Here is a 14,089-nt window from a genome sequence, read left to right on the forward strand (position 1 = left end):
GAACGACAACTCGCCAGTTGCATCCACGGGTTTCCCACAACTCTCACGATGTCGTTAGTCCACCTGGTGGGAGGTCTGGCTAACGTTTCGTGTTCCAGTTCGGCGGCGAGAGTCAGAACGACCGAGGCCTAAAGCTTTGGTTTCCTAGGACAAGCGGTGCCGTCATTATAGCGACCGTAATAAGCGGTGAATGACGTCACTAGAACGTTGTCTATGTAAACAAAATGGCGCGGTTTCGGTAAACTTATTGCTATACCTGATCACCAATTAAATATCATCGTGTAGTAGCCTTAATCAACTTATTCCGGTAGGATTGGTTCTGCTTATGTCTCCTGTCTGCCCTGCATGACGTACCGTTTTGTTGAAACTCTTGAAACCAAGAGTCCTTCGGTAAGCGAAGTACATGTGGCCGTCCTCGTCCTTATAAAAGACATCTCCAGTCTTCACCCAACCATCAGGAGTAACGTTGAGGTGACGATCGTTGTTCAGATAACCCTGTAAAGAAAATACAATACAATACTCGTACAATGTAAATTTCACGCTCACTACGATCGACAATTTCGACAGTCTGCCATTGGTGTTATGGTTCTGTGGTATGGTATTGGACTTGCAAACTGGTGGTTCAGAGTTCAAATCTATGTCGGACGGAACTAAGTTTTTTATATTTATTAAGTTTACTTCTTACTTTTACTGACAATAGGTGGTCGAAAACAATAAAGGAGTGGTGGCCAAGACGGATAAATAATAGAATATATAAAAACAAAACATATAATATTCATTACGTATAACTTCACTTTCTATATTTTTTAAATATAACATACGTTTGCTATAGCGCTCATAACGTATAATGATAAAATATATAAGTTCATTATGTATAATGAGCTATGGACATAATTATATTGAGTATAACGATTAAAATAATATTCGCAACCTCTAACAACCAAAACATATAACATTCATTTAATCTTACAACGGAAAACATAACGTTCAAAAATATAAATAAAAAAAAACACTTTTACGGTTTCCTCGCTGCTATAAAAAAAAACCTAACACCTTCTGAACCCAAACTATCCAAGTCGCTTCTGCTCCGAACCGTCTTGCTAGCTCGCTTCGCTCGCTCGCACAAATTTTGAAGTAAAACTTTGCAATACAAAAATGTAAGGGTAATAAACACCTAATTATCTGGTTTTAAAATTTTAAAATTTACCAAGTGTTTTAAAAACAAAGTATATATATGTGTATGTGGATGAGACTTGCACAGGACCGGGCAAAGTGGCGTAAAAATGAAGAATCCCTTACCCAGCAGTGGGTGGATGTGGGCTGATTTGATTGATTGATTACTTTTAAAGCTTAATTGATTACGTATCTTCTCCAAAAAAAAAAAAGGATTCCAAAAAGAAGAAAAGAAAACAGTTGCCCAAGTACTATACCTTGATGACGTATTTGCTTTTTAAATACAACTCTCCTCTGACGTTTGGTTCTAATATCTCTTCTCCGCTTTCCACATTGACTATCTGAAAAGTAATGTTGTATTTTTTATAAATAACATTATGAAAGTAAAAGAAATTTATTTTATATTAACTTCTTGTTTTTTTTCGAAACAGTGGCAGATTTTGACATTTATAAGTGCTTGTGCCTAAATTGAATAAAGACAGTGAGCGGCAAAAAATATGGCCCTCAAATGTACGCAGCAATAGGTAATTTTGTATGGAGAGTCAACTTGTATTTTAACAAAAATATGTTTTGTAAAAAACCATTCGAGGTTCGATTATTTTCTTATAACTAACTAACTAACTATCATGAACGCGTTCAACTTCTGCGAACCCATATTTGAAATTTTGTATAAAACTCTCAAAACGTATACAGTGAAGACAAAGTACAACATAGTACGACAAGGTAAAAACTTGTTTACCTTATAATGTACAAAATTGTGAAACTCTCCCACGGAACCCAGCGGTGAATTGCGAGTGGTTATCGCCAGGGCACCATGCATTTCCGTGATCCCGTAATTGTTGACTATGAGTATGGATTTATCAAACTTCTCCTGTAAAACCACAAATACGATCATAACTTTAATAATTCTACTAAGAGCCTGACCCCACTTCTTCCCACTTGTTCCGTTTCGTTTTTTTTTCGACTGGATGGCAAACGAGCAAGTGGGTCTCCTGATGGTAAGAAATCACCACCGCCCCTAGATACCTACCTGGGGGATTGCAGATGCGTTGCCAACCTAGAGCAGTGGTAGCAATCCGGGCGGACCTTGCACCTACCACCTGAGTTTCGTCCTGAGTGAGAGTGAGTCCGTTTCGTGTTGGATGTCGGTCATTTCTATAGAAAATCGGTGTCGGGCAAGTGTAAGCTTTATATAAAAATGTTCTGCCACTAGAACATCCGTATAAAATCCGGACCCGAAATCCGACAAGAGAAAATGCCTGCATTCACCGTACACCCGCAGCTTTAAAATTTATTTGTAACTTACCAATGTTATACAAATAAATCATTCATTCATTCATTCTATCATTCATTTTATACCTGCTGAGCTGGCAACGTCACATTTTTGTTAGTTTTTCTCGATTATTCCATAAAAATTGAATGAAAATTAATAATGTGGTCTGATAGAACTCTTCTTAATATATAAGTTAATGTGCCTACTGCAACAATTGTTCGTGATAGATTTTCATTTTAAAAACCGTTTATAAGCATTTGTTCGTTTTTAAAGAATATAAAAGTCTATCACGAATGATTATTGCACAGACCACATTTTTAATTTTCATTCTATTTTTATGGAATAATCGAGAAAAAGTAACAAAAATGCCACGTTGCCAGCTCAGCAGGTATAAGCAGTGAAGTTATAACAATCTCGTTCTTACCTTTAGGCGACTTATATCCTCTTCGGTGTATGGCGTACCCGCTATACCTAGCATTTCAAAGCAAGACAGTTGTTCTCGAGACATCATGTTTGCCAATGCCACAGCCATGTAAATATTGGTGAACGTATAAGTCGGCTAAAAAAAATTTCTTATTTTCTTCAACGCATTCACTGCCACCGACGCATACGTTTTCGGGACTTCCGCCCAGTCACAAAACACAGATAGTTCAGAACTCAATCTCATGTATGTACTGGTACTTCACTTTTCATACCTACGCTCGGCGGTCGCTCTAAGGTTGTCAACTATGGCCTATGCACCGAAAAACTATCGTGGTAGTGGCACTCGTATCTAGTTGTTTGATTTATTGTTGAGAATAAAACGTTAAGAATGGAAATATAAATTAATAACTAAAATATTTTAGTTTTAATATCATTGTTATATTATAAATTTGTCACAGAAAATATCTTGCGACGATTATTTAATTTAAACAACCGTCCACTGAACAGTTATAATAACTTTTTTGTTGCTCCATTATTGCACAAAAAAGTTCACAGGCGCGTATCTCAAACGGATGGCACTCGCCCTCGCACTGGTCCCAACCGGTCCGAGATATCGTGTCCGTGAGCAGTGTCTATGTGTGCGCTGCTCGAGCGCACTTGTTTGGAGATTGCCTTCTGAACTATCTTTGTTTTGTGGCCCAGTGCCGCTGTCATAATTATTCATACATTTTGAACGTACACGTGCGTCGGTGGCACCAGTGGAAGTCAGATGGCAGTGAACGCGTTAATACCTTTTTTCATAATTTTATTTAGCACTAGCCGTCACCCGCGACTCCATTCACGTAAATTTCGGTTTTCACTATCCGGCGGGAACTATGCAATTTTCCGGGATAAAAACTATCCTATGTATTCCCTGGGACTCAAACTATCTATATACAGAATTTCATTTAAATCGGTTTAGCGGTTTAGACGTGATGAAGTAACAAACAAACAAACAGACTTACAAACTTTCGCATTTATTTTATTAGTGGGATAGTGAGATTCTCGTGTAAGTATGGACCAAATCTTACTTCTTATGGTATGATTTTTTTGTTTCCTTGATGATGAACAGTTCCAGTGATCGGATTGAGTTAGAATTTGGTATAATGCAGATTAGAAAATGTAACTAATTAACAAAAAAAAATTGCTATAAAAAAAAATAGCAAGCAAAAAAAAATTTGCTAGCAAAAATATTGCTGGCAATAATATGCTAGCAAAAAAAATTAGTAGCGAAAAAAAAATTGCTAGCAAAAAGAATTACCCGGCACGGAGGTAGGCACATGGTTTATCTGGATCGTGTCGATAGGTTTGGAATTCCTGCGCATGGATCTCACGCGCAAATCGATTCATTACGCTACCATTTAATATTTGCGGCTTTTGCTGTTGAAACGCTTGGTCCGTGGGGTCCCGAAGCAAAAAACCTCTTTAAATTTTAAAAAAAGAAGCTTGCCCGTTCCACTGGTGGCTTTTTCCTCGGTCAACGTATTGGCATTGCCATACAACAGCCAGCCTTATTATGGGCACCCTGCCTAATAGCAGCGACTTGGGTAATATTTATAAATATAGATTTTTAGGATTAGAGAAAGTTAGTTTTAGTTCTAGTTTTATTTTTGTTAATTATTGTGTATATTATTTGTTTGTTTATAACTAGCATTTATTGTAAGCCAGCCTATTACCCGCGACTCATTCTGCGTACAATAAAATAAGTATCCCTATCCATCCCCGGGACTCAAACAATGTGTAGATATATAGAATTTTATCTAAATCGGTTCAGCGGCTTACGCGTGATGAAGTAACAAACAAACAGACTTACAAAGTTTCGCATTTATAATATACTAAGTGGGTTTAAATTAGTTCTAAGTATCCCAACAAAGGTACATTCATCCACCAAATTACTCCTAAAATATTTTTTTTATTCTACTGGATGGCAAACGAGCAAGTGGTTTGGGTTTTGTATTCAAAAAGGTATCTCTAACGTGAAAGTCGTTTATAAACTTACCCTATACGCCTCCACCAGGTGTACAACTTTTTCTGGAGTATTTGGAGTGCAAGTGGGCGAGACTAGCAGTGGTACTCGGTAGACGGGGCAGCTGTTCATCAGCTTAGCGTGGGACAGCCACTGGCCCGTCGTCAGATGGAGGACGAGAGACGTCGGATGTGGGTACTTACTGCCCTCGACCCTGTATACAACACACATACAGTCAAGGTCAATATCATAAGATATCTTGAGAAAAACTCAAAATGAACAAACACAAGGGTTTCGGCCCTGACTACAACTTTGTTCCATTCAGGGTTGAGACTTGAGACCTTCGGTCCCTGGGGGCCCAGCGCAAAAAATAATTTTTAAAGAAACTATCCAAACGTCTTTCAGATACCACAGAGGACCAAAGAGCTAGCAGCTTCCTGGCACAACGTATCATGCGGGATTTACACTCTCGCCTCGCACCTCGTCTCGTATCTCGGCCCGCGGCTCGCATGATCGATGGTAAAATTGGTAAATAAGCTCCCTGTTTATACTCTCGTGGCGAGTTCAGTTGTCTTTGAGCTTACAACCTGCGCAGCACAAGGCTCAAACTCGAATGAAGCGAGAGCGCGACTGTAAACACCAAGCTCGCGTTCGTCGCGAGGTCCTTTGACTCGTGCCCAAAAACCGCTCCGGACGCGAGCGCTGCGAGGGGCGAGGTGAGGCGCGAGGCGAGGCGCGCGCGTCTGGTCACACTCTCACCTCGCCTCGCGCCTCGTCTCGCAACTCGTATGCCAGTGTAAATGCGGCATCAGCATTTCTATACAGCGAGGAAATGCTGCCACCATCTTTGGGTCCAGGCCGCGTGAGGATACTTTTTTAAATTTCTTTTTAAATAGCCTCGTATCCATCGCAGGTGGTAGGACCTCGTGCAAGGTCCACCCGGATTGCTACCACCATCTTGCTCGCTAATTCTGCCGTGAAGCAGTAGTGCTTGCGCTGTTGCGTTTCGGCGTGGAGAGTAAGACAGACGGTGAAATTACTGGCACTTGAGGTATCCCATCTTAGGCCTCCAGGTTGGCAACGCATCTGCAATACCCCTGGTTTAGCAGATGTTTATGGGTGGTGATCTCTTACCATCAGGAGACCCACTTGCTCGTTTGCCATACAGTCAATTAAAAAAAATCCAACCCCAAGAAAGTAATTTTGAAAATATTTACATTTAGTATTTTTTATCATTTTTTAATATTAAAAAATGTGATGTGGGTGTGCTACAGACTGCCAAAGGAAATCGTGCATATGCAGACGCAATAAACTCCCTTGTGCCTCTCCCTCGCTTAAAGACAGTTGAACTCGCTACGAGAGTGTAAACAGGAAGCTCATTTATCATCGATCACGCGAGCCGCGGGCCGACATACAAGACGAGGCGCAAGGCGAGGCACGAGGCGAGAGTGTAAATCTCGCATCAAATACGGATGGTATAGTGTTTTTTAATCCATTCAATACCCTCTTCAATAAACTTACCATCGGTAGGGCAGTTGAGGTATGAGGCCTCCGTGGCTCAGTAAGACTGTGCCGGGCCGGCCAGTGGACCCGCTTGTATTCAGCATTAGAGCTGTGGCCTCTGGCCCCACGTTCGGAAGCCTGTTGTTGACAAAAGGTAAATGGTTGCAGTCTGCATTTTTAGCTATTTCAGCTTTCCATCAATGATTGTTATACCTGTGTAAATAGTAGGGAATCCTGACATTTCACTGAAAATATTTTTGTATTTTAAATGATTAATTTCCGAATGTTTTCATGTAAACATGATGTGAACGAAAGATTTTTTTCTGAAACTGTAAATTACTAATCAAGATATATTTCTCTACTAGCTTTTGCCTGCGGCTTCGCCCGCGTGGAATTCGGCTATCGCGCCCTGTTTCCTCGGGAACGGGCATTATCCGGGATAAAAAGTAGCCTATGTCACTCTGGCCCATAAACCATTTTGCCGTAAATCACGTCGATCCGTCGCTCCGTTTCGGCGTGAAAGACGGACAAACGTACAAACACACACACTTTCGCATTTATAATATTAGTATCGACTATCTTTTGCCCGCGGCTTCGCTCGCGTTAAATTTGGGGTAACACAGATTTACTTTCCATGATCTTTATTTTCGTGTTTTAATTGATTTTTCGGAGGATTATACTTGTAAAATCAACTTTGAAGCGCTGTTTCACATCTTCAGGACAGGGGTGTAATTTTAGAAAACCTACTTGTTTTTTTGCCCGCAACTTCGTACCTAACGCGACATAGGGTTTCCGTGGGATAGGAATAAGTGAATTCAATAGAAAACCACACTGTCCACGATTGAAATGAGACAGGCTTCTTTTATTTAGGGTATATATTTTTAAAAAGCTTTCACTAATAGTTTTTTTTAATCAGCTCAGTTGTTTCAGAGATTACCCCCAATAAACAAAGAAACAGACAAAGTTTAAAAACACAAAAAACCTTACTTAGTGCACTTCTATGACCCTTTATCCACTTACTTCATGTGTGCCAAATTCAAGTTTGTAAAATCTGTTGTTAATATAATCTGTTGCTACGCGTTGTCTGTCAGTCAGTCACGGTATTTCGTATCACGGTATACTGTTTTATAGGTCTGGATAATGGTACTTAATGTGTCCTAACCGTTAAGGAATTACACCTTAAGTGCATATTATGATATTATAAAAAGAAACTTCCTCTAACTCCTAACCGTTAAGGAGTTTAACCTTCCATCATCAGCTCACCTGGATAACCTGAAAGAATACAACTATCGGTCTATACGTACCTACCTATTATTAAAAAAAATATGCTCAACTCCTAACCGTTAAGGAGTTTTACCTTCCATCATCAACATGAGATGATGTCTATCAGAATTCAGACTCAAATACTTAAATAGCTTGAGAAAATATATGAAAAACGTAATGCGTGCCTACAAAATTTGAGGGTTGCCCTCGATTTCCCTGTGATCCCGTCATCAGATCCTGATTTGGTGACAATTGGACCACCTCGGGAGTATACACTTTTTAATAATAATTTTTTTTAAAATAAATAAGACAGAAAAAGAAAAATCCCGTTTTTTCCCGTTCCCGTAGGAATTTTGAAAACTCCACTTTCAATGCTCCTCTACATTCCGTTAAGCAACCTACATGCCGAATTTCAGCTTTCTACAATCAGTAAAATGAAAGATCCCGTTTTTTCCGTTCCCGTCAGAATTTCGGGAAATTCTTTTATAGTGCTCTCTTACACTCCCAAAGAACCTAAACGCTAAATTTCAGTTTTCTATGACCAGTAAAACGAAAAGTCCCGTTTTTCCCGTTCCCGTTATAATTTTGGAATCTCCACTCTCTATGCTCCTCTACACCCACGCAATCTACATGCCGATTTTCAGGTTTCTGCGTCCAGTAAAACGAAAAATCTCCTTTCGTAAGTACATACAGTTTTAAAAAAATCGTTCGTCCAATTGCGTCGAAACATTTGGGAAAATTATATTCGGCAAAAACTTAGATCATTTCATATTATTTTTTAAATTTATGTTGCATTACAACGAGGAGTTCTACAATTGAATACTACGCATTTTTTTTTTCAATACAATACGTTGCGTTAAAAATTACTCAAAGCTGTCGAGTTCTCTGCTGTGACCATAAGTGAACTCATCAATAGACGCCGCGTCTGCTACAACCACATCAGCAGCGACTCCGGTCTGCAGCAGGGCATTGGTGACATCATCACGATGGGCTGCCTCGCACAGCACCATGCAGGGTCTCGCCACAGTGATGAAGTATTGGAGATCCTCTGAAAATGATGACATTGCTTGACATGGTTGGTCAATATTTTGTTTTGCTACCAAGTTTGTTTCATGTAAAATAAAATGGATACGTAATTTGCAGGGTCCCAACACCCGGGCTTTCCAGCTGTTTTGCCGAAGATCATCACGCTGGGGCTTAGGGAAGTACTTTCATACTTGAACCAACTCTTAAGACTCACCCCCTGGAAGTCCCATTCTCTATTCGCGTTCCTACTCTATTGGAAGCCACAATAAATTGCATAAACTGAAAATTTTGTGCAATTGATATCCCACAAGCTACTCCAGATGGTGAAAAAATACATACTTAAAACGTTCAATCCTTTTCGACGAATAAAGAAAGCCAGCACCAGCACAAGGCAGGAAACACTAGCGCTGTCTCTCTGTCATGACATGAGGGTTCACGGCAAGTGTAAGCGGATACAGCTACTGGCACAGTATGAGATGGTATAGGGTGAAATGCACTTATTGGCAAGTCTCAATTGAATATTTAACAAAAGTTAATGAATGAACTAGAGTACACGGTTCTATGGAGAAACAAAAGCTATTCAGGAAATAATCTAGTCACGTCTACCTCCAGATGTACTTGGTTCCAAACTGTATGAAATAACACCAGCTAGCAGCATTCCATAGTAAAACGCAGCCATGTGTTCGTGATTCCGCAACAGTGAAACTACAGTTTTACCGCTCGCTCCTATGGAGCGGTAGGCTCTTGCAATAGAGACAGCACGCTTGAGGATTTGCTCATTGGTAAACTTATCTCCCGTTGCGCCATTTATCTGTAATAATTCATCATCATCATCATTGTACGAGAACATAACTCATTATTGTCGCTAGGAGATGCCGTGTACGGTATCTAACCTAAGTCGATTTTGCTCTGATCCATCTGATTTCACTCAATAAAACTATGCCACTTCATATTTATGACAATTATAAAAAAGGTTTTGGCACGTTCCATCATTTTCCCAAAATACCCTTTCCCAAAACACCCTTTCCAAAATAGGTAACAGTTAAGATTGTTTTTTTTTTTTTTTTGGAATCTTTTTTAAAAAAACAATCTTAATTTGATTGCTTAGAAACGATATCTCTTGTCTGGGTGAGCGGTTGGTTCCAAAGGAATGCGGAAAAAAGTTTGAGGGCTTACGGCATAGATGTCGCTAGCGTCGCTGCTTAAGTGACTGACTAAGTAAGAAACACAAGCTGAGATATGAGGTGCATAGGGAAATTCGTGTCGGTACCGTTGACCATCAGTGGTGTAGCGGTACAGCACGCGGTACGAATTACCGAGGACCTGGGTTCGATTCCCAGTGATGGTCTTATTTTTCTGTTTTTTCTGTGCATCTATATTTCACTTTGTATTTTCAATTTAGGTAACAGTTTCCTAAATCGACCGTATGCCAAAATACCCTTTCCCAAAACACCCTTTCCAAAAATAGGTAACAGTTTCCTAAATCGACTGTATGCCAAAAGACCCGTTTCTCGTAGCATCCCTATGCCAAAAGATCTGTTTCTCGTAGCATCCGTACCACTGTCACGTTTAACGTTTATATATTCTTTCTGAACGCAAAAAAAAAACAAAAAAAAAACGCCCGAAAAATAAAAGCTGACAAAAAAACTCCACCAAAAAAAAAAATTATGCACTACCTAGCTGTTGCCCGCGACTTCATCTGCGAAGAATTCGTTTATCCCTATCCCGCGGGGACTATGCTGATTTCCCGCAAAATTAGCCTAAGTTAATTTAGTATAAGTACCTAGTAATATTTATGCGCCGCGCAGGCATTACTTTGATGGGATCCACATCACTACAAATAACTATTATGTTCACCCGCGATCCTATGATGGCTACCTATGTATATGCAACAAATGTTTTCATACAGCTTCTTCACCTCCACACTGCAGGAAAACGAACAAATCATACAAACCAAACTATCACCACCATATACTACTATACCATATACACCATAACTACATTGCTTGTGCCATCAGAATATCGCGGAATTGCTTATAGTTTCTACGGAAAATGTAATTCGAAGCAAAATCGAACGATTAACATAAAAAAAAGCCGGGATAAAGGCTAGATAATGACATTAATGACTTTTTTATTTACCATGTGTATTGCATTAGGCTTGGTTCTCATGCAGTAGTATATTATTTCTACCAAGTTGACATCCTCAGGTCTTTCGACACCAGGTCTCGTAGCTTTGGCTGTCAGTATATCACCAAGCACTTTATCCAAAAATAGCTGTGCTTCAGTCGGGGTTCCTCTTACAACCATGAACGACATCTAAAAAGTTTTTGGTAAAAATTACATTTTTAATACAAGCTTTTTTTGCTAGCTGTACTATTTGTCGATTTTACTTGCATTTTCACCCTAAATACATTTTCCAACCAAATTTCAAGTCTATGCCATTAACCGTTGAAGAGTTCCGTCCTATGGAGACGACCCTGGCCGGAATACCAGGATGTCACTACCAGATTATTGTACTGTCACGCAATTTACATAAGTATGCCAAATTTCAAGTCAACCCGACTACTGGAAGATCATCATCATCATGTCAGCCAAAAGACGTCCACTACTGGACATCATAGGCCTCCCCCACAGATATAGATTACACTAGATAAAGCAAACACCTCAATCTGTATGAAAACCAACCGTGTCACTTTTTTATATCTACTGTGACGTCTCAAGAGCGAATTAGCGATGTGAATTCCCCGATGTCTGCGCAAAATCGATTCAAATGCGCCGCCCGCCCGCGCCGTGGGGCTCGAGTCAGTCACTAGTCATGATTAGTCAGTTAGCGGTCAGCTTTGTATAGGGCCAAACCCGGCGTTTGGTCGAGGTTCGGACAAGCGAAGTAGATGCATTTGCGTAATCTAGTGTTATCTATATCTGTGGCCTCCCCCAAGGCTCTCCACTCAGACCGTTTATGCTTTCCGCATTCAACCCGATCCCGCGAACCAGGTCGTCGCTCCACTTTGTTGGAGGCCTACCGACATCTCGTCTCCCGGTCCGGCCATTCGAGAACCTTCCGACCCCATCGGCCATCAGACCTGCGAGCAATGTGCTGCTACTGGAAGATGGTCGAATTATACTTGCGAGATTGGACTACAGATACAGACAGACAGACAACGGGGCAGGTGAAACTAAATAAAAGCTTGTAAAAAAAATTGTTTAAATATCAAGTGGTGAAGCATCCCACTGCTGGAAACAGGCCTCCTCTCAGGGTATGTAGCTACACTGGCTGATTTCGGCTACAAAGGCTAAAACTGCTAGACGAGAGGGCTGAGGTTGTTCGGCCGTTCATGTTCCCTTAGAAGGCATGGCAAGTTTTATTCGTAAACGTACGCAAACGTATGGACACAGTCAACGTCGTGGTAAAAATGGGTGTGGGCGGCTTAACGTTTCAGGACTCAGACTGTAGTAGTCCCCACGCGGACCCAGTTCATATTGGAAACCACACACTATTGAATTTCTTCGCAGGTTCCCCTTTTTTTTTATTTGACTGGATGGCAAACGAGCAAATGGGTCTCCTGATGGTAAGAGATCACCACCGCCCATAAACATCTGCAACACCAGGGGTATTGCAAACGCCTTGCCAACCTAGCGGCCTAAGATGGCAACCTAGAGGCATAAGATACCTCACGTGCCAGTAATTTCACCGGCTGTCTTACTCTCCACGCCGAAACACAACAGTGCAAGCACTGCTGCTTCCCTTCCCCGTAAAGCCCGTTCATCATCATCATTATCAACCTACAGTCCACTGCTGGGCATAGGCCTCTTCCATGGCGCGCCACAACACTCGCACTCACAAAACTCGTATATTTCAAATACAATTTTACACATGAATTTGGAAAACCTCAGTGGTGCAAGTTCGTATTTCAACCCATGGTCAGTCAGCTTATGAGGTTATAAGGTCAAATACCCGTCCCGTGGGTTCAAGGTGGATACAGGCTGCTTCGAACCGAAGCAACTGGAGTTATATCGGGAAGAATGACCAACAAAACAATGGACCAATCCTACACCTAATAAATTCAAATTCAAATCATTTATTCAGTAAATAGGCCGCAATGGGCACTTTTACACGTTATTTTTAAACTACCAGCGCTTTCGGAAAGACCATCATAGCCAAGAAGAATGCGCCGCAAGAAACTTGGCAGAAAGTATTTTTTTCATAATAAAATAATTACAAGTAAAATACTTAAAAACTACAGTAGTTTTACAATTAAAGAAAAAAATACAAAAAAAAGATACGACGATGATGGTGATAATATTATAATCATTGACATATTTTGTCCTGTTTTGTGGACTATTTTTTTATTTTACATATTTTTAAATTCAATAAATCAATGAGATTAAATGATTAATTCAATTCTAATTTGACATTGTAATTCTATTTTTAACTGACATTTTACTGTAATTTGCTATTATCAATATATTATTATTTTTTGTATACAATTTAACGATCCTTTTGTGAATTTCTTATAATTACCTTACATGTATTTATAATGCATTTTTTCATAAGGAAATAAATGAATTTATTCTGATTTAATAGTTTCAAAATTAATAGCTCCATATAATAAAATATATTCTTATTTACCTACCTTCGAGTAGCGACACAAGTGTACAGTTGGACTAGGTGCAAGTATAAAGTTACAAGCCAGCCAGCGCCAGCTGTTCGCATGTAAATACAACCGAATAGGTATTTTTTTGCAATAAGGGACCCCCCACACTAGCGTCTTTCGAGCGTAGTCGTCGTGCCAGCGTCTGCGTAATATCGACGCGACGTCAAAGCCGCGGCGACGCAACATCAACGCTAGCCAGTTGCCGAACGCCGGGCTTAAGGTGATTTTCCATCTGCGAGGCGAGAAGAGAATTGAAATTTGTATGGCGCCCAAAGCGGTCTGCAGCGCCTCGCGGCGGGCGCGCGAGAATACATACAAATTTCAATTCTCGTCTCGCCACGCTGCCGGTGGAAAATCACCATTACGCAGCGCTGGCGTTCCCCATCGAGCGTTCCCCTCCCCCCCCCTCTAAAATCTAAACCAGTGGGTGGAAAATTAAAAAAAAAATCAGAATGGTAGTAAGTATTCAAACTTTCAAGGAAAACTATAACAGCTAAGTTTGCTTGAGAATTATTGGTAAATAGTTTAAGTCTAAATAGCAGCCTAAGGTATAAAATATACCTAAACTTGGAAGAGTCCGTATAAAATACGAAATCCTTAGAAAAATATTACGTTATGGCTACGGAACCCTATTTTGGGCGTGTCCGACACGCTCTTGGCCTGTTTTTCTTTGCCCGTGACTTGGCTCAGAATTAGTATGTAGTTTAAAACTTTGTGATCCTATTTATACCACAGGAACCCCCACCCGTTAGCTCCACCCCCACCCAT

The 14,089-nt window shown here is 40.3% G+C and overlaps 1 protein-coding gene across 1 annotated transcript in view; it reads right to left on the bottom strand.

Moving 5' to 3' along the window:
• Nucleotides 1-13,354, bottom strand: part of LOC141431469 (uncharacterized) — a 74,456-nt gene extending 61,102 nt beyond the window's left edge. Inside the window, exons 1-10 of the mRNA XM_074092656.1 lie at nucleotides 13,301-13,354; nucleotides 10,806-10,982; nucleotides 9,273-9,477; nucleotides 8,508-8,688; nucleotides 6,396-6,515; nucleotides 4,908-5,088; nucleotides 2,871-3,005; nucleotides 1,913-2,044; nucleotides 1,431-1,514; nucleotides 355-495 (exon numbers count right to left, since the gene is read on the bottom strand). Of these exons, the coding sequence (XP_073948757.1) occupies nucleotides 355-495; nucleotides 1,431-1,514; nucleotides 1,913-2,044; nucleotides 2,871-3,005; nucleotides 4,908-5,088; nucleotides 6,396-6,515; nucleotides 8,508-8,688; nucleotides 9,273-9,477; nucleotides 10,806-10,982 (1,356 nt within the window). The 5' untranslated portion in view covers nucleotides 13,301-13,354. The remainder of the gene's footprint in view (nucleotides 1-354; nucleotides 496-1,430; nucleotides 1,515-1,912; nucleotides 2,045-2,870; nucleotides 3,006-4,907; nucleotides 5,089-6,395; nucleotides 6,516-8,507; nucleotides 8,689-9,272; nucleotides 9,478-10,805; nucleotides 10,983-13,300) is intronic.
• Between the last annotated feature and the right edge of the window lie 735 nt (nucleotides 13,355-14,089).

Source organism: Choristoneura fumiferana, chromosome 9 (genome assembly GCF_025370935.1).
Source record: "Choristoneura fumiferana chromosome 9, NRCan_CFum_1, whole genome shotgun sequence".
In the NCBI taxonomy this organism is placed as follows: domain Eukaryota; kingdom Metazoa; phylum Arthropoda; class Insecta; order Lepidoptera; family Tortricidae; genus Choristoneura; species Choristoneura fumiferana.